Here is an 18863-nt window from a genome sequence, read left to right on the forward strand (position 1 = left end):
GTTTGCTGATTAATCTAATTATAGAATGTAGCTGTATATAAATGCACCAAAGATCCCCTTATACCGATACCCGTTCTATCCGTATATGATGCTCCCAGATAGCGACCAAACCACCAGCCAAGTCCGTATATCTGTCGAGAAAACAGAGGTAACAAAGATAAGGAGGAGGTTGATTGAAATGAAATCGAAAACGGAAAGACGCAATCGTGTGCAGACAATCTTGGAATCAGATCTTTGCACTCACTCACACTTACAGTAACTTTCGGGTTTCGGCCATCTCCACCTTCGACCTCCACTCCATCGACCCTCACCGGCCCGTACGATGCGAGGCAAGCGAGGGACATTAGCGGCATCAAATGAATTGTAATGTCTCAATTGAGTTTGTAATGTGAATTAGGAATACACGCGTCTGCTTTCGACGTCATCGTATTTCTGCTACTCTGTTACCGCTCCACACAAATTTTGAGAGTGAGAAATGGGAAATGGCAGGTGACGATATATACCATTACCCAAACCTATTGTTGACATCTTGACATCTCACCATCTCATTCCCCCCACCCACTTCAACCAACCTCTATCTCCATATACAATCATATCGGATTAGCCTCACTACCCATCTACAAGAGTGATACGCGGAGATACATAAACATCCATACAATCAATCCGACCCTCTCAGACCATCACTCAACACAACACATTCGCGATGCCCAAACGAGCCGCACCATCTACCTCATCCGCTCCATCCAGTAAGAAGGCCAAGCCCGCTTCCAACTCCAAGTCTACCACCACCACTCCCAAGGGCAAGGGAAAGAAAGCTGCTACTTCAACTACAACTGACTCACCGTTGGATACAGTCAAGCAAGTCGCCTCAGACTTGATAAACGCCGTATCGGAAGTAGTCGACAATGCTGGTGATCTAATCTTAGATGACGGCAACACACCTGCACCTGTATCAAAGGTGATTGAAGAGAACGTTGATGTTCCCAGTTTGAAGAAGAAGGGTAAAGCAGCTAAATCAAAGGTATTAGAAGTGGCCGAAAATGCTGAAAAAAACTTGGAAGATGTTGTAGAGGATAAAACAGGTTTAGATGTCAAAGCTACTAAAGCCAAAGCTGGAAAAGCCGCTAAAGCAGGTTCAAAGAAAGTTGAAGAAGTAGTAGATGCCACTAAGCCACTCAAAGGAAAAGCTGCCAAGGCTGCTTCTGCCGCTCAAGCAAAGCTGAGGAGGCCGTTGGAGAGGTAGAGAAAGCTGCTAAAGATCCTAAGAATAGGAAAAAGGCTGAAGATTTCATGTCTACCGCTGAAGAGACTGTCAAGTCCGTTGCTGGTAAAGTAGGAGAAGTATTGGGTAATGTCGTCAATCAGTTTGGCGAAGCTTCGGGATTATCAGCGGATCTAGGTTTAGAAGTAGAGAAGGGCAAGAAAGTAGCTGCGAAGAAAGGTAAACAAGTCAAGGAAGCTGCCGAAGAGGTTGCTCAAGATGCGAAGAAGACTGTTGGTAAGAAAGGCCAACAACTCAAGAAAGACGCAGAGGAGGTAGTGGAAGAGGGTAAAAAGGTAGCTGGAAAGAAGGGAAAACAAGCTAAGGAAGTTGCCGAAGAAACTGTTGATGAAGGAAAGAAAGCTGCTGGAAAGAAAGGAAAGCAAGTTAAGGAAGCTGCTGAAGAAGTCGTAGAAGATGCTAAGAAGACTGCGGGAAAGAAAGGTCAACAAGCTAAAAAGGCCGCTGAAGAAACTGTTGAGGAGGGAAAGAAGGTGGCAGGTAAAAAGGGGAAACAAGCTGTAGAAGAGGTTAAAGAGACTACCAAGCGAAAGGCTAAGAACGCGACTGAAGCTGTTGAACCTACCGCCAAAAAGGCCAAAGCTGCTGTCGAACCAGTTGTAGCTAAGGGCAAGAAAGCCGCCAAGGTCGTTTCGGATGCTATGGATGTCGACGATGAAGAGGAATATGTTCATGGATTCTCCTCATCTGATGGTGAAGGTGATTCATCAGATGATGAGTCGGATGACGATGATGAAGATCGAGCTGTTGCCGAGGCTGGAAAGAAAATTGATATGTCTTCGTTACCCATGGTTGCAAAGGATGATAAGTCCGTTCAAGCCAAATTGAAGAAAGCGGCTAAGAAAAAGGTGAGTACCGATTCTTCCGAAACGATCATAAATCAATTTCCGACTGCTTATGAAAATTTCTAATCTTGTATGAAATGAAATGATAGGACGATCCAAAAGGTACTTTATACTTGGGTAGAATCCCTCACGGTTTCTACGAAGATCAGATGAAAAATTATTTCTCCCAATTCGGTGATGTTACGAGATTGAGACTTGCGAGAAATAGAAAGGTCAGTTTGTCACTTTGGTCTTGTGGTGAATTGGATGATATGCTAATTCGTGTATGGGTAATAGACCGGAGCATCCAAACATTACGCCTACATTGAATTCTCTTCAGCTTCCGTCGCTCAGATCGTAGCTGAGACAATGAACAATTATCTCTTGATGGGACATCTATTAAAATGCGGGGTGAGTGAAAAGCCGTCATATCGACAAACCTATATGATTTTGATTTTTGATCTTCGAATGATGCTTGATATCGATACTGATAATTCATGAACCTGCTTGAACAATAGGTTATTCCAGAGGATAAGGTCCATGAGAAATTATGGGTCGGAGCCAATAAGAAATTCCGAAAAATCCCTATCGCAAGAGTAGAAAAGCAAAAGCATGAGAAAGAACGAACGGGCGAAGAGAAGGAGAAAGCCAATAAGAAATTGGTAAAGAAAGAGGAAGCTAGGAAGAGGAAGATCAAAGATTCAGGTATTGAATATGATTATCCAGGTCATGTGAGTTTATGTCTCCATCTATGTGATGATATGCGATGTGACTCCTGCTGAATGTACATGTTTCGATGATACAGGAAGCTTAGTGTGTTGTGTCGGTCAGTAAGGAGATGTGATGGTCGACTCTCAAGGATGGATGAAGTCAAGAGTTGGTCTTTTACGTTATATAAGTAACTTAATCATATACCCATAAGTCTATTTTGATCTTGGAATTTACAGTAACTTGTCAATGCAGAAATCATGTTCATGATCTTACTCACTGTGTCATGAATTCCCAAAAAAGGGTTCGTCGAGCATATCACGCAAGACTCGTAACTCAATCGATTTATGACCAATGCATGGGGGCAGCGTCCTTTCTCTATATGTAATTTCATTCAACAATATAAATATATATATATGTATGTATATATAAACCCCCACAAGTCACAAGAAGATTTCAACCTAGACCTTCACCTTCTTTACCTTCCTTTTAACTCCGTTATAACTATATCCTCCTTCTTTTACTTCCAGTAGTCAAAGTTCTCATTACTCTCCTCGATTCTCTCAATCTCTCTTGTTCTCTCTGAATAATCTCATCAAAGCTCAACTCAATTAACACAGGTTGATATTCCTCTCTTTCAAACCAGTCTCTCCATACGCCCACCAGGCCCTTCGATCCTTGACCAGCGTGTCCACCACGTCTGGAAGAAGAAGAAAGGTTGGTACGTGGATGTATCCCCGATTTATCAAATTTGATTTGTTCTTCCGGATGAGTCTGGTTGAAAAGCTCCAATTCCAATGCGTCTTTCTTGTGTTTTAGGAGTTCTTCATGAATCGCCCATGTGATCAGAGGTACAGCTTCACCTGTCAGACCTAATTCTTTAACATACTGCTTTACGAATACTACTGGAGGTAAGGTGGATGAAAGATCCCATTCGATACGATCTCGTAAGATGTGAGTGTATATCTGTACGTCGAGCTGGTGTTTATGATAATGAAAATCAGCATAACCGCAGTACTGGCAGTTCACGTATAGGGCTATACTCACATTCACAATAATCCTACAATCAGCTTCTTCCCACACCTTCTCCTTCTCCTGCTCCACTTCTTGTTCCTGCTCTTCGACGTCTTCATGTTCCTGTCCTTTCTCCTCAACGCCGTTGACTTTCTTCTCCACATCTCCATTCCCGTTGACGTGAGGGATATCACCATTCAAAGGCGTGTCCGCTCCGTCTAATTCCTTTCGCCCATTCTCAGTATCTTCGTCATCTTCGGACCAAACCACATCATCTTCCGTAACATCTTCATTGGAGATATCAATCTCTACTGTATTTTGAGATTCTTCCAATTGGTTTTTGATAAGTTCCGATATCGTCGCGGCGTAAGTGTGGGATATGGAAAGATCGTCGCAGAATGTCTGAGCGAATTGAATAGGTTCGATGAATGGTTCTGTGAAATTGTCAAACCGTGTATTAGGCATCAGCAGGGACACGAACAAATACGGGTTGACCTGGACTAGTAATCCGTGACAAACACTCACCATTGATATTCCATAAGAATCTATCTTTTATCCTTATCCCTTGACTATTCGGATCATGACTCGGTATATCCAAATCTATCGTTATAGGTACCAATAATTCTGGTCTATCCGCTTCTTTCTCCAACAACTCTTCGGATCTACACGCATTCGTCACATCCACCATACCAATGTCAGCAGGCCGTGTTCATCTGCGTGTCTTAAAGATCAGATCTAGGAGGACCACTCACACATAATTATGTTTTGTTACTCTGGCATTAGCGCTCCTAACTCTCTCAGCTGGTGTCCTATCCCCAAGCCAACTCCATCCTTTATCCATTTCTTCTCTTTTCCTCTTCGCTTTATTCGCCCTAGCCATCGACTGACTATCATACCCACCACCGTAAGCATTTAAGGTATCTCTTCTCGAAGAAGAATGTCTAGTCGTTCCTGGTCTCCTTCTCGATCCATAATTATCATCTTCAGGATCTGATGGAGGTTCCTCCATCTCCGATAATTCCTCTTCATCATCTTCATCGTCATCTTCATCATCATCGTCCGAACCTTCTTCAGCATAATTCACTCTTCCTCTCCCTCCTCTTCTCGTCGAACCCACTCCAACCCCACCAGATCGATTAGGTAAAGGCGAATCATATCTCGGTGTGGAAGTTCCTGAACCTCCCCTTTGGGAATTTAATAATTCCTTTTCTTGTTCGGCATAAAACGCTTCTCGTTCTTTTGGCCCACCAGTGATATGTTCAGGTTGGACCAGACTGGTTATACCTGTTCTTATCCTAGATGGATAGGTGGTATATAACGCCTGACTTGTAGGTGGTGTAGAGAGCGTAACGTCATATGTCTTTTGTCCAGGTGGTGCAGAAAAATAAGGTAATACCCCCGGAGGATGAGATTGGGGATGATAGTATATTGCAGGTTGAGGTTGAGCTTGGGCTTGGGCTGTGTAAGAGGGACGAGAGGGAGGTGGGATCGTACCGTTCTGACGAGAAGAGTAATTCATAGAATTCGGATAGGCGTTGGAGGATCGGGTAGGGGTCGATTGAGAATAGGTCGAGGGGCGGTAGGAGGGCGCTGAGACGGGTTGATAAGCTGTTTGAGGGGGATGAGGACGAAAAGAAGTATCGGGATGAGGCATAGGCAAAGGTACGGGATGAAAGTTGCCCGTGAGAGGAGGAGGTATGAATTGCGGATGAGGATGGGGATGATGTCCGCCGACAAAGAGGGGTTGAGGTGGATATCCAGGTTGAGGTATGTAATTTGTTGGATGTGGTCGAACCATATGGATGTTGATAGGCAGTGGAGGAGGTGGATAAGGTTGAACATGGTTTGTCGATTTACGTGATGAAGTTGGGACGGTATTTGAAGGCCAACCGGAAGGTGGGAATGAGAATTCATGTTTTGATTTGGGCGGCATGATGAGTGGTGAGTCGAGTCGTGAGTCGTGGGGAGGGGATAGGAGATATATACGTCAGCTTAGATGTGGATTGGGATGTTTACATATCTGATAGTAGCAAAGATGCATGGTGATATGCAGATGAGATGAGAATGACAAGTGACGTACGCTGATGATTCCTTGTGTTGTTACTGTTGTTTGTATGAAACAGGTTTGAATTTAAGTTTGGTATGGTAGGTATAGAGATGGGCTGTTGCTGTTGGTATTGGTGTTGTTGTGGCACGTACGATTGACGCGATGGTCTTTCACGACTCCGCGTTGGGTACGACATGGTCAATTCCGCTATCTTCAAGATTGAAGTCGAGTCAAGGTGGACTGTGCGTCGGTTGCCAAGATACCACAAGTGTGATGATAGACAGTTGCGATGGGGTGAGATGGGGAATGAGATGTTTGTGCAGCAGCTGCAGAAAAAAGAAAGGGACGCGCAGAGAACATTGGAAGCGGACAAAGTGGGGTGAGCAGATAGATATACATTCGCAACGCAGAGACAGCCGGCGGAGATGGGCGGGGATGAATGATGAGAGAGGAATGAGTAATCACCACAGCTGGTCTCACATTAATTATACATACATGTTATCCTCAGACTTAGCTTGCTATCCTCACTTGGACGTCCAAAGATAACCCCGACTATAATGTTCACCGGTTTAGTAAGTACTCTGTCAGTCTAGAATATCCACGACCTACCAGAAGCTAATTAACCCCTCTGTAGATCGAGCACATGTCAACGATCTCAGCGATCAATGACCCATCTTCTTCCAACTCCACCGAGGGATTCACATTTACAATCAGTGACTCTGCGCCGATCTTAGGAGACTGTCACATAGGCGACTCGATATGCGTCAACGGAGCTTGCCTTACCGTAACGGCATTCGATGAATCGTCATTCAAAGTCAACTTGGCTCCTGAAACACTCAATCGCACAAATCTTGGTGAATTGAAAATAGGTGACAAGGTGAATTGTGAAAGGGCTATGAGTGCACATACTAGACTGGGTGGTCACATGTTACAAGGACATGTAGATTCTACAGCTACGATCATATCTAAAATTCAAGATGGCGATTCAATCCGATATCAATTCGCCTTACCACCCAATTCGACATTGTTGCCGTATATAATCGAGAAAGGTTATATAGCGATCGATGGAGCTTCGTTGACCATAACCAACGTAGATGAAAAAGAGGGTAGTTTCGGTATAATGTTGATCTCGCATTCACAGGAGAAATTGACGTTAACGGGTAAAAAGGAAGGAGATAAAGTGAATATAGAAGTGGATGTAGTAGGTAAATACATATTGGGAAGTACGAGTAAGATTGAAGGATTGGTGGAGAGGTTGGTGGAGAAGAAAATGAAAGAGAAGGGTCTGATATGATATATGAAAAGTAGGCATAGACTGAAGATATGTGCATCAACAATGTATCGTCATTCTCAAGAATGGTGCATCGATCCCGTATAAGATGGTATGCATAAGACAAAATGAGCAAATGTCATCCTTGTTGCTGTATACTAATACATATCCTGCACATGATAGATCGCAAGATCGCAAATGATCAAGCTATATTTCTATGATGTACTAGGGAACAAGATTGGTTCTACAATCAGACTTGCACACTGTACATCCTGTCTCAATGACAACCAATATTCCCACAATCCTTTCACTCATCGTCCTGATCAATCAAGAACTCCTTAACCTCCTCTTTCATCTCCCTCCTTCTGTCTCTTACATTCCCTCCGACCCAATACGGCAACTGCACAGGAACCACTTCGGTCCGGGAAGCCTTTGAGACCACAGTAGGAGGAGTAAATGTGGTAAGACAAGCATAACATAACATTGTCGCTAGACTCTCTCGACCTTCTCCATCAGTTGATATGTCCTTTGAGGGCAAGGCCTTGGTAGGAAGGGATGTAAGTGCTGTTCGTGATTTCCATTCCAGTGCATTTGGGTCGACCGGTCTGTTAAAGAGTCAAATATGGTTCAATCAGTATATGCAACATCAGATGTAAAAGAGTTTAGACAGTATAAGATCTTATGATACTCACAGCTGACAGACCGGACATTCCACTTGACTTTCCTTCTTCTCACCGGTAAACCTCAATTTATCACCCGTTCTATTGATAGTTGATACAGTAGCCGGGTGAGTGACAGCTAGACTAGCGATGAATTCTAAGGTCGAACATCATTCATCAGCTCGCTGTCATACGTGTTCGTATTGGTTCATTCCATTCAATCGCTGTCAAGTGGCTTGACCTATCATAATATTCTAGTCATAAAAAAACGACTCACGTTCAGTCAGACTTTCCAAACTCCTCGTATTTCCTTTCCCTCTCGAATCACCTTTCCTATTCTGTGGACCGGCATTATCCCAATTCCTAGCGTTTCTCACTAATCCATTCAGACCCTTCAGATGGGTATATATGGTGACTTCCTTCAGACTTATATCTTTCGTAGGCTTAAGTCTGATTATATCCCTTCCATTAGGAGCAGATGATTTATGTATGACTGAGAGATCTAGTGGTAAGGTGTATCCTTTACCTAGTGCTGTACCAGATATCAGACGTTGTGCTTGTCTAGTGGAAGTCTCAGCCAGAAGTACATGAGACAGGTCCGGTATGATCTGCGAAGTTGTGGTGGTTAGAGAATCGAGAATAGAAGATAAGAATGATGGTCTGGAAGCAGCCGGGAGGGTAGAGAGAATGGAACGAAGTCGGTCTAGGGGTGTTGATGATGAGGAAGAAGGAGCGTCGGGGAAGAGAGGCAAATCTGTATGATTGACAATGTTAATTACCTTTATTTACGATGGGTCCTGGATTTGACAAACTTACCAGGATTCTTCAAATCAATCGCCAAGCTTTCCTTCTCTTCACCATCATCTAATTCAGGTATCCCAATGATCCGTCTTATCTTGTTTCTCAGATTCACATCGTATACATCCTGACCCTTTAAACCAATCCATCCCAGACCATGCTCTTTATCCTCTATCCAGTTTTTCAATACCCCTGATCTATCTTCCTCCTTGTTACTACCCTCAATCACATCGGAAAAATCCACATGGATTATATAACCTTTATTCCAAACAGGTTGTTTTTCACCTTTAGTCCTATCTACCACCCTCTTATCCCCCTTTCCAATATATTCCTTCGATACTAGGATGTCCGTCAATGCGATCGAGCTTGACCCGCCAGAAAGACCAATTAAAACGGACCCATCCTGCGGTAAAGGCCGATTACCACCTATACTAGCCAGACTCTTGTTTTTCATTTCGCTTGGAGTGAGTGTGGTAGATCTCATAGCTGGATGAAGGGTACGTTGTAATCTGGTGAATAGGGATGACTCGAAACATGATCTATAGAAAATCAGTCACATGTTGACAGAGTAAGGCAATAGACGAAGAGAGATAGGTGCACTCACTTGCAGTAAGTCACATTCCGTATGATATACATACTTTTTGATGTCCTACATTTCTGACATTTCGATTTATCAAATCGTTGAACTTTAACTCGGCCTGGTGAACATCCGAACGATCAAACAGTCAATGATTATCTTTACAGAAATCCAAGTCGTATAGATGGACTTACGAGGCATTAATGCCTCCCCTTGTTCCTCCGTTGCTAGTCCATCTGGTATATCCCCACAAGACATTTTTTGAGGTATGTTGAATTGGATCACGCGGTATAAGAGGAAAGAACGATGATAAATTTCCACAACTTTTTGCCGCTTAAGCTTGAATTTTCAACGAAGGTCGGTGCCACGTGGACTGGTAAGAGAGCTGCTGCTAAAAGGATAAAACTGATATGAACCGATGTACACAAATCACCGTACTTGTGCTTGAATCATCTTTTCACTACTTTCACATCTGATATTTAACTTTGTTCATCATTCTTTCTTGTTCTTGTTCAATATGGTGGGAATCGCTCAGGATGGTTATCAGAAACCATTCGGATCAACTTCCATGCTCGGTGGCATGTCTTCATCTTCCTCTCCAACACCTTTGAAGCGAAGGAGAATCACCGTGAGTCATCCACAGAGTGTGCAGTCCGGAATGTACAGATGACTGACGGCGTCGGTATGCAGAGGGCGTGTGATAGATGTCATAGAGGAGGCACCAAGGTGAGCTCATCTCGTCAGTAATACCTCGGTACACATAAATCAACCTGACCTATATCTGATATCGAACGTAGTGTTCACCCGGTCCCACACCTGATATCTGTGGACCATGCTCAGCGTTCGGGTCGGAATGTACATATGAACGACCTGTAAAGCGTCGAGGGGTGAGTGACCTATGCTTAACATCCTATCAGGTGTGATAGTAATCCTTAGCTGACAATCAAGATATAGCCTGCTGCCAAATCGAATAGTATCGATAATGCCCACAATCATCAACGAGCTTCATCTTCTGGAGCGTCGATACCCAACTCACCTATACCGAAAGACAAAGATGATCCATGGGTATATCAGGAGGTAGCGAGTCATGAGCAGCTGGAGGAGTTGATAGATTCATTTTATCGATTGGTCTACCCAGTGTGAGTGAACTCTCAAGTATAATGAATCCTAGCTCCGTCTGACCAAGTCATCCTCATGATCAAATACAGATCAACTGATTATGTTTACTGTCCATAGCCAACTCTTCTTCCACTGGCCGACATTCACAGCCGCTTTTCAAGATCGTCTCTACACCCGCTCACGCTCTTTCAACTGTCTCATCATGTCAGTCTGTGCATTAGCATCCGCCAGACTGCGCGACGGGGCACCAAAGTACTGTCATTTGAAATATTGGGATCCATCTACCTCAACATCCGAAATATTCTACAATTCATGTTTATCGTCTTTCCCAGAAGATTTAATCAAAGCCAGTGAATTCGATTACAAAAGGACTAAAGTGATTCTGTCAATGATATGCCTTCAGTACGGCGAAATCGCGAGATCGATAGTACACATTGGGGATTATTGTACGTTATGTTCGTTGGATGGATTCCAAAACGAGTCGAGGTGGCCTAAAGGATTGAACGAGATCGAGATCCAAGAACGGAGGAGATTGGTAAGTTCTTTCCCTCCGGTGATACTACGGAATATAGAGAGCTAAGGGTCGTTATGCTGGCTTAGTTCTGGGCAGCATATCAAAGTGATATATACATTGCTACTACCTTTGGAGGAATTATACGACATCGTGAAGCTCAATCTACAGTATTATACCCTACTGAAGTCTTATCGGATGATGATATCACCGCTAACGGTATAGTGGAACGATCAACGACGAACATAAAATCATTCTTGAACGGATGGAACTTCGTTAGTAATTTGTATAGGATTTTAGAACATGCTGTATGTCAGATGAGACAGAGGAACCAAACTTATGATGGAGAAAATCAAATCGCCTTGTTATTCTCATCGAAATCGTCAAGAGGTGGTAGGAAATTTGACCCCGGTCCAGAGGAGATTTTATCAACAGTGGAAAGACTGTATAATGATTTGCCGGATTATTTAAAAAAAGCAAAGGAGATGTCGGGTGATGTTGATAAAGATATATATGGTTTTCAGAGTGAGTAACGATTACGATCTACAACTGCGCATAGCTCCTGAGGGTGACTCTCGCAACACGTTGGAAGCTGACCAATCTGTGTAGCCGCAAATATAATGATAACACTCCAACTGGTGAAAATGGTGATTGCTGGAATGGCCGAATGGTCCGTCGAACAACGATGTGCAATCGCAGGAGAACTACTGGATTCTCTGGCAGCTTTACCTAAGCCATTCATGCAAGCTTGCGGTGCACCGCTCGTAAGTCACCTAGTTCTTTGATTCGCCATAGAGACGGAGCTGACTAATATGATATGGTATGATTACAGTTCCATCACATCGCAGGTGTGGGCCACATATTAGCCAATATCATCCAATCTCCCCTTTCACCCACGTCTTATCTGCACGTTAGAACGGTCTTGCTTCGTATGGCGGATCTGCTATCTTCGTTGGAGAGTACCCTCAAATCGGCCAGTGTGCTGTGTATAGCTGCAAAACTCAGGGATCACGTAGAGAGGATAGATGATTATATGATCAGTGCGACGGAAGCTAGCGGATGGAATTTTTCTATCGGCGTGAGTTTTACTCGGCATTCAACTAAGATCACGTCTTCTTGATGAACCAAGGCATCATCCTGACTTCTTTATGCTCTTATAGTCTGTCACCTCGAATACGGACGATCAGCTTCGTACACCTACTACGTACCCTCCCGAACCTCTGATGTCGATGACCCGACCCAACTCTTCAGCTCAACGTTCCACTCAGATGATCAACGCTCAACCTCAAATACCAAATATCCCGCAACCTGCTCAGCCAAATACCTTACCAACAGATAACAACATTCAGATCATTGAGAGTCTCCTCAATCAGCCTGCACAGTCAACGACGGCTGTCGATCAAGGAGATCAACAATTCCAATTACCCGATGACCTATTTTCAGATTGGTCTTTCATGTTCAACGAATTTGGTTCTCAAGGAGATGCTTTCGATTTCTTGTCGGCTTCAGCTTCAGCTCCGGCCCCGACTGCGGATTGGCAAATCCCTTCGATTAATGGTATTGCCCCATGATTCATCGGACGGTGTTAGTGATTAAGCAGGAAAAGGGGAGATAGGATTGGTGGGAATGGACGGACATTTATTGCTAAATATCAGTATAATCTATGTCATGTTATGTCATGTCTGTACGCATATAGTATAGATTCTATCCAACTTATAAATTATGTCCAACCTTCATGTTTATGGTCCTTGTTAGATACCTGGATCATTCACTTTCCACTGTCTTTGACGATCTCGGAGATCCTATCCTTTATCCTGATGTTGGTGTGAGCAGGAGATAGCATAACGAGAGGTTCACTGTTTTTCCTTTCTTTCGCTTGGGGTATCCAGCACCTTTGTCCATCATCTGGATCGCCGACATCCTCCCAGTTGAAGAGGACAACCCATATTCCATATATATATGTGTGTGTCGGCCAGTGTAAGTCTTTCACCTCTACTATTCTATGTTGCTAAATTATTGATCCCTCGTATCTTACACTGTTGGTCGAAAGAGCTAACGTCCCATCAGTCATGGATTTGAACGAGATTACTTCGAATGTACCAGAACTAGTCCTCGGTGTTGTGATGCTGTATATCGGGTATGGGATGTTCAAGCAGGGTATAGCCGTGAAACGCTATATCCATCCAGTATCTTCGACATCGTCGTAGTCTCGGTGAAGTTTTGGGGTATCGTTGGTCAGTGTTACTTTCCTTATCCTTCTCCGCTGACTGAATCCATATCATTCAGATCCATTCCCGGAGGTATACCGTTCTACCAACCCTTCATCCCATTTCTCACCCCTCCTAACCCTTATTGGTCCCCTAATCTCCCCTCTATCCTCATACCTCCTCGCCTCGCCTTTCTGTGTTACCTCCACCTTCCCCTCCCTAGCTTCTTCCCAGACCACCTCCCTGACAGGATCCATGAGGCTCCTCCAGTCTGGATATCGCGCAGGATCGGAATCGTGTAGTGAGCGTGGGATCTGAGAGGGACAGATGGTCGATTCGGAGGATTTCAGGTGGGATAGGAGGGTATAGAGCGTTGAGAGGTATGCTTGGCGGTCTTCTTTGGATGTCGTAAGTTGTGTATCGGACATATTGTGCTTATGGTTTATATAGTGTTGCAATGCAATATCAGGAAGTCAATGTACTCTGCTGACATGAACGATCCTGTTTTTTGCGGTAGGTTACTGACCTGGAGATGGACAATGACGTCAGGCGAGAGAGTGAGCGGCATTCTCAGATGAAAGGTTATTTTACAAGATAGCATATCAAATCAAATCACATGTACGTATATAAAGCTACGAGTCCAGCTGGTGCTCCATCCAATCATTGATCTACGTATCGTCCTCGTATCTGCTCAAGCTGAGATCAGAGCAAAGGAAATTTAAGGGAATCCAGTAATGGGAGGATCACCAGATATAGAGTTATCCGCGCCGGAAACAGTTAATCCACTCCAGTCCCAAGTGCCGGTACAAGAACCATCTCCACAGAGTACGTAGACTCCATATTTAGCATCGCTAGCTGTAGAGACAGCTATGTCACGAATCTCAGAGTCAGCAGTGCCACGACGATTGAGGTCGTTACAACTTGAACTCTCTTCGAGGAATACTTACTGTTACCGGAATCGAAATTGATGTTACTAATCTCAATACCGTTGGTAGGTTTACCGGTAGGTGAACCATTCTCGTAATCCTGTTGGATCACCACTACAACAGATCGCCCTCATCAGATTATATCATACATTATACTTGGAGGAGAAACTTTTTGACTCACCGCCATACTTGGCAGCACAAGTAACTTTGTTATTGGTATAAGTGATATCGGAGACTGAACCACCGGTAGCTCCAGCGACGGTCTTGATTCGAAGCCCATTATCAGAGTTTTCAACGGTGTTCCCCGTGATCTTCACGTTGGATACGACGTTATCAGATTTGATCGATCCCTACTAATGCAAATTACAATTAGCTACGACTGTAGTAGATGGACCGAGATGATAAACAAGCAAAAGAAGAATACTGGAAATTCACGATGCTAATACCATGACCACCTGAACAGTAATTGTTTGAGAAAACAATTCCCGATCCAGCATCTACTGCAAGGCAATCATCTTGATTCCAGCAGGTGTTACCGTCCAATGTGGTATCAGTTGCTGAGACGTCAACTGTTTAAGCCGAATGGTTTGGTCAATCAAAGTATCAACCTTGTCATAGCTCGTGTGCGCTCACAACAATCAGAATTGTGTCCCAAGGTCTTACCGTCACTTCCGAGTTCATCACCATCTCTATTATCGATTGTGACTCCCTTGATGGTGAGAGGTTTCTTGTTACCGACTGAAAAAACGTGAACGGGAGCGTTAAGAACGGTAAGATCCTGGAGACGGCGTTACGCACATAAAGGAATGCAATTGTCAGTTGATCCTCGAGAGGCTTATTGTTTTGTGGAAAAGCTGATAGAACTTACAGAGAATGTACAGCCCATGGTGACTTTCATCATTTTCTGTTTACCCCATGATGTGTAGCATAAGTGATACGATATCAGAGGTAATGAAACTCAATAGTGATCATGAAAAGTCTGACTGACTGGCTTAGTCTTTCCCCCATTACCTCCTTTACCATCCCAATATTTGGCACCTTGACCATTGAATGTATGTCCTATACGACAAGAACATCATCATAGACTTTGACCCTTTACGGGAGTTATCAGTCGGCGAAGCTGATGATCAACTCACCACCACCGTTGAAAGTAATATCGGAACCGCCAATGAGGAACATTGGACCTTCCCATTCAACACCTCCTTCGAAAGTTACATCACCCTGTGTAAGGCAATATGTCAATCATTGTATACCAGATGATAGCTCGAGGAGTTACTCAAAGTGACTGTAACGCTAGTACCTGAACCCAATTTGGAGAGATCCAAGGCTTCACCGGAAGGAATGGTCTAACAACTTATCATCAGCACCGAATGTGTTCATTTATTTGGAAGGTGACTTACGATAGCACCGAGTTCTGGCAAAAATATACCCACATCAGTCCAAGGGATCTGTAGCGTGTTTGACGTTAGTGAAGGGAAACATACCAATATCACATCCACTTGAGACAGCATCCTCTACATCATCGTAACTTGCGATCGTACTGACGCAACGTTTGGTTGTAGTCGAGTCGAAAGGAATGACGAATGCTGAGCAAGTAGCAAGTAAAGGAAGAACAGAGATCAAATGTTTATAGCCCATCATAGTTTTGGTATGAATCAGTTATAGAAATAGTACTTCTAGTCAATAAAAGTTGAAGGAATGTAAGTAAGCTGGGATTGAAAGAATGTGCGAAGTTTGAGGTTTAATGTTTGAAAAGAAGATTGTATTGATATTGAGCAGGAGATAGAGGAAAGAACGATGATGTTGGATCGAAATGCTGCTTAAATACCTTTCCAGGTCTCCTCCTCAGTTTCCATAATTGGATATGAGTGACGCATCGAAACATGCATGCATACATATATGCAAATAACATCCCGATATCAGATTGGGTTTCATCCCCTTCTCCATCAATTCCGAACGCCTACAATCCACAGTGTAGCTTTGAGAATTTATTTTGCCGATATGTTGGTCGTCAAGTACCCTCGACCTGAAAGAAGGAACACTCCACACCAGTCAATCAAAGGAGCACCCTACATTCCTCGATTTACTGTAATCCACCAAAGGATGCTGAACATATATTCGATGGTCAGCACAACAATGAGACTGTTCTGAGATTGTTCAGTGCCTGTATCATCTTGCTTGCGGACTGATGAAAGATTGTATGCTTTGGCTCAGGTTCACAGGAACATAGACCATCAGCAAGTCAAGTCCAGATCGGAAGTCAAATGCCACATCGGACCGTTTCATCCTGATTGACTGATTTGATCGACTTCACATTGTTGCTTGGAAACGATAAACTGACCTTTGACATACAGTACCAGTCCAACCATGTCATCCGTCTTCGAGTCCATGCCCAGTACAGACGCATACAACAGTGAAGAATTGACCCAGCAGGGGGAAATAATCAAAAACCGACCATACCGAGTACAACTTGACTCTGTCAATCCGATGTGTTTGTGGCACGTGATTTTTCCGGTCAAATCCGTAATCTTTCAATCCGCTATTCATGTATTGTCCACCTTTTTAGCGACATGTAATATATTCTTCAAACAGTGTGACGAGCGTATCGCTTGTGCATTGGGTCTCTCGGTATGTGGCATTAAAAGGATCGATGCGCCGGCCTCCCTAAGTGGGGTTAACATTCCGACGGGTATATGCAATGAAGTATGGCTCATCCCAGAAAAAGGAGTATACCCATTATGTCTTTAGATGTGAGAGTCGCTCTTCGTCAATACTCCTTATTGGAGCTTTAGTCTTCTCGACAAGTCGAGATTACGGAACATGATGAGGGGTGACGAACTGTTGAAGTACCCCGGTTTCTGGGCATTATAATCCAGATTCGGATGAATCAAGGATTATCCCAGTATCAGTCCATTTGCAATACCGAGAGACTACCGAAAAAAAACCTTTTTGTGTGGCAAACTGTATGCACCTACCTACCACTTACTTCACTCACTAAACGAGAGTCCACATGTGTAAAATTAGTAGGTAGGTAGGTAGGTAGATAACGAATCAGCAAAAACTACAGTACTTGGGATTCCCAAATGGTCCCCCACTTTGGTACTAACCAAGCGATATCCAGCTTAGAGCTGCGCAGAGCTGACGGGATGCGGCGTTTTCTAGATTCTATGACCGTAGATGAAAGTCTCCAGCATAAATCGATAGGACCTCGCATCTCGGAGGGTTCATCTTCTAGGTTCAGTGTTGACGAGAGTTTGGACAGGGTGATTATAGCATGCATTGTCCTTGTTATGTCCACGATATATTACTAACCGATACAATAAATAAATCAATTTGAGTCTGCGTCCAAAATGTCCAGTTGTACTATAAGCTATAAGATCCTAACGTTATTGATACTGCACCCCGGGATCTACCTAATTACTCCGTGTATATCCAAATACAGGTGACGCAGTGGCTCTCTGAACATTGAAATATGTCGGATTTGAATTCCCGTTATAATAAGAAGTACAGATCCACGTCCCATCCCCATTTCCTGCGGTAGGTTGATCAAAGTAAATTTGAAATTGATAATAAACACCTGAAAGAGAGAAAGTTTGATCTGCACATCCTTGAATAGCAGTATTCTGAGGTGTTGTACCGGGTATATTTATCGTAACAGGTGGTTTTCCAGCGACGTTGTTTCCTATCACCAACGACCAAAAAACATAGGAAAGTTAGCAAGTTTGGGAACCACGGTCGTCATGCCAAATAAAACATCGCTGAAAGTGAGAGCGAGGTGGACTCACCGGGATTACTATCTGTCTCAATCACACCTGAACCAGAGAAATATAACCCGTAATCCAGGTAGTCCGAGGTGGCAGTTGACGGAGCGGGTGTTGGTGATGGTGTGGCTCGTCTAGATGGTCTTTTGTTCCTTGCGATAATCTAAACAGATCAAATCAAAGTTCCTCAGCTCTGCGCGGGGTCAGGCGGGGTCGCACCGACTGTTGAACGGAACAAGTACGATGACCTACCTGATCCCTCGTAGCTTGCTTCAGAGTACTGGTACCTCTTGGAGCTGGAGCCGGAACTGGCATTGGCACTGGGACTAGGTTTGGTATGGCTGATCCATAAGCGGGTATGCACCATAGAGCTATGGAAAGGAAGACAATGGAAGGGATGAACCACATCGTCGAGGTAGAAGACGGAGAAAGACTGCTTGAAAATGGGAGGATCTTCCAGCAGCGACCGCTTTCACTTCCACTTGACCAAGATGCAGTCTATGATGAGAATCAAGATATCGCGAGTGGGCAATTCTGTCGTCACGTTGTTGTCTATATGTATCTTGTACAAATCGCCTGTTATCTGTCAACCTGACTTGTGTGTCTCTTCTCGTTTCACTTTCCTAACCTTGATGTTAAGGAAATTAATATAGATCATCGATAGACTAGTTCAGATTGATAGGTTACATGATTCGGATCTTAGCGCGATCGAACAATCACTGCAACTGATATACCAAGATAGGTTGTCCGATGTTAGGAGTCTTTCGATGATGATAGTCGATCGACATGGGTGTCTCATAGTAGACGTCACTGCGTTGTTTGTGTTAGCTTTAGTGAAATATTATTCTGTTCTGTTCGGATGGAACCCATTAGTGATATGGCTGGTTGGAAAGATTTCAATATCCATTACTCTGTTATAGGAAAAGCGAAAGACAAGCATCGAATCTGCCGAATTGATCCGAGCAATTCGAAGAGTGATGGTTTCACATGCTTTTTGCGACTTAATATATGCGCCATTAGGTAGGGCGATCACTCATCACTGAGCTTGATTCAGTACTAGTAAATATTAGGCTTCATCGGGTGTCGCACTGAACGATATGTATGTCTCGCTGTAGAGGGTTTTAACTATAAACCTAGTTTTTTTCGGTTTCTCCGTTAAT

General features: G+C 43.7%; 9 protein-coding genes and 1 non-coding gene across 10 annotated transcripts; 4 read left to right on the forward strand and 6 right to left on the reverse strand.

The window, feature by feature from the left end:
• Positions 1-703: 703 nt before the first annotated feature.
• On the forward strand, positions 704-1243 carry V865_003574 (uncharacterized protein; the record flags this gene model as incomplete). Its single annotated transcript, XM_066227367.1, has 1 exon — positions 704-1243. The coding sequence occupies one exon, from the start codon at positions 704-706 to the stop codon at positions 1241-1243; it is 540 nt and encodes a 179-aa protein (XP_066083464.1).
• A 47-nt stretch (positions 1244-1290) lies between these two features.
• V865_003575 (uncharacterized protein) lies at positions 1291-2920 on the forward strand (the record flags this gene model as incomplete). The annotated part of the gene is made up of 5 exons (XM_066227368.1): positions 1291-2130; positions 2217-2339; positions 2404-2517; positions 2625-2837; positions 2912-2920. 5 exons carry the CDS (start codon positions 1291-1293, stop codon positions 2918-2920), a joined length of 1299 nt encoding a protein of 432 aa, XP_066083465.1.
• Positions 2921-3318: 398 nt separating this feature from the next.
• Positions 3319-5761, reverse strand: V865_003576 (uncharacterized protein; the record flags this gene model as incomplete). Its single annotated transcript, XM_066227369.1, has 4 exons — positions 3319-3792; positions 3862-4262; positions 4354-4490; positions 4581-5761. The coding sequence occupies 4 exons, from the start codon at positions 5759-5761 to the stop codon at positions 3319-3321; spliced, it is 2193 nt and encodes a 730-aa protein (XP_066083466.1).
• A 671-nt stretch (positions 5762-6432) lies between these two features.
• V865_003577 (riboflavin synthase, alpha subunit) lies at positions 6433-7169 on the forward strand (the record flags this gene model as incomplete). The annotated part of the gene is made up of 2 exons (XM_066227370.1): positions 6433-6447; positions 6510-7169. The coding sequence occupies 2 exons, from the start codon at positions 6433-6435 to the stop codon at positions 7167-7169; spliced, it is 675 nt and encodes a 224-aa protein (XP_066083467.1).
• A 283-nt stretch (positions 7170-7452) lies between these two features.
• Positions 7453-9437, reverse strand: V865_003578 (uncharacterized protein; the record flags this gene model as incomplete). Its single annotated transcript, XM_066227371.1, has 6 exons — positions 7453-7750; positions 7838-7961; positions 8082-8558; positions 8621-9141; positions 9207-9300; positions 9374-9437. The coding sequence occupies 6 exons, from the start codon at positions 9435-9437 to the stop codon at positions 7453-7455; spliced, it is 1578 nt and encodes a 525-aa protein (XP_066083468.1).
• A 259-nt stretch (positions 9438-9696) lies between these two features.
• On the forward strand, positions 9697-12380 carry V865_003579 (uncharacterized protein; the record flags this gene model as incomplete). Its single annotated transcript, XM_066227372.1, has 9 exons — positions 9697-9807; positions 9870-9905; positions 9977-10066; positions 10134-10318; positions 10416-10833; positions 10899-11334; positions 11419-11573; positions 11642-11887; positions 11970-12380. The coding sequence occupies 9 exons, from the start codon at positions 9697-9699 to the stop codon at positions 12378-12380; spliced, it is 2088 nt and encodes a 695-aa protein (XP_066083469.1).
• Positions 12381-13087: 707 nt separating this feature from the next.
• Positions 13088-13444, reverse strand: V865_003580 (uncharacterized protein; the record flags this gene model as incomplete). The annotated part of the gene is made up of 1 exon (XM_066227373.1): positions 13088-13444. The coding sequence occupies one exon, from the start codon at positions 13442-13444 to the stop codon at positions 13088-13090; it is 357 nt and encodes a 118-aa protein (XP_066083470.1).
• Positions 13445-13734: 290 nt separating this feature from the next.
• On the reverse strand, positions 13735-15580 carry V865_003581 (uncharacterized protein; the record flags this gene model as incomplete). The annotated part of the gene is made up of 11 exons (XM_066227374.1): positions 13735-13883; positions 13964-14056; positions 14124-14292; positions 14378-14511; positions 14576-14720; positions 14811-14846; positions 14931-15001; positions 15079-15163; positions 15229-15288; positions 15343-15356; positions 15427-15580. 11 exons carry the CDS (start codon positions 15578-15580, stop codon positions 13735-13737), a joined length of 1110 nt encoding a protein of 369 aa, XP_066083471.1.
• Positions 15581-17001: 1421 nt separating this feature from the next.
• Positions 17002-17118, reverse strand: V865_003582. Its single transcript, XR_010725578.1, has one exon. It is a non-coding gene; the product is annotated as a 5S ribosomal RNA (ribosomal RNA).
• A 237-nt stretch (positions 17119-17355) lies between these two features.
• V865_003583 (uncharacterized protein) lies at positions 17356-18018 on the reverse strand (the record flags this gene model as incomplete). The annotated part of the gene is made up of 3 exons (XM_066227375.1): positions 17356-17624; positions 17728-17866; positions 17956-18018. 3 exons carry the CDS (start codon positions 18016-18018, stop codon positions 17356-17358), a joined length of 471 nt encoding a protein of 156 aa, XP_066083472.1.
• Between the last annotated feature and the right edge of the window lie 845 nt (positions 18019-18863).

The sequence above is a fragment of the Kwoniella europaea genome, chromosome 1, assembly GCF_036810445.1.
Source record: "Kwoniella europaea PYCC6329 chromosome 1, complete sequence".
NCBI lineage: Eukaryota > Fungi > Basidiomycota > Tremellomycetes > Tremellales > Cryptococcaceae > Kwoniella > Kwoniella europaea.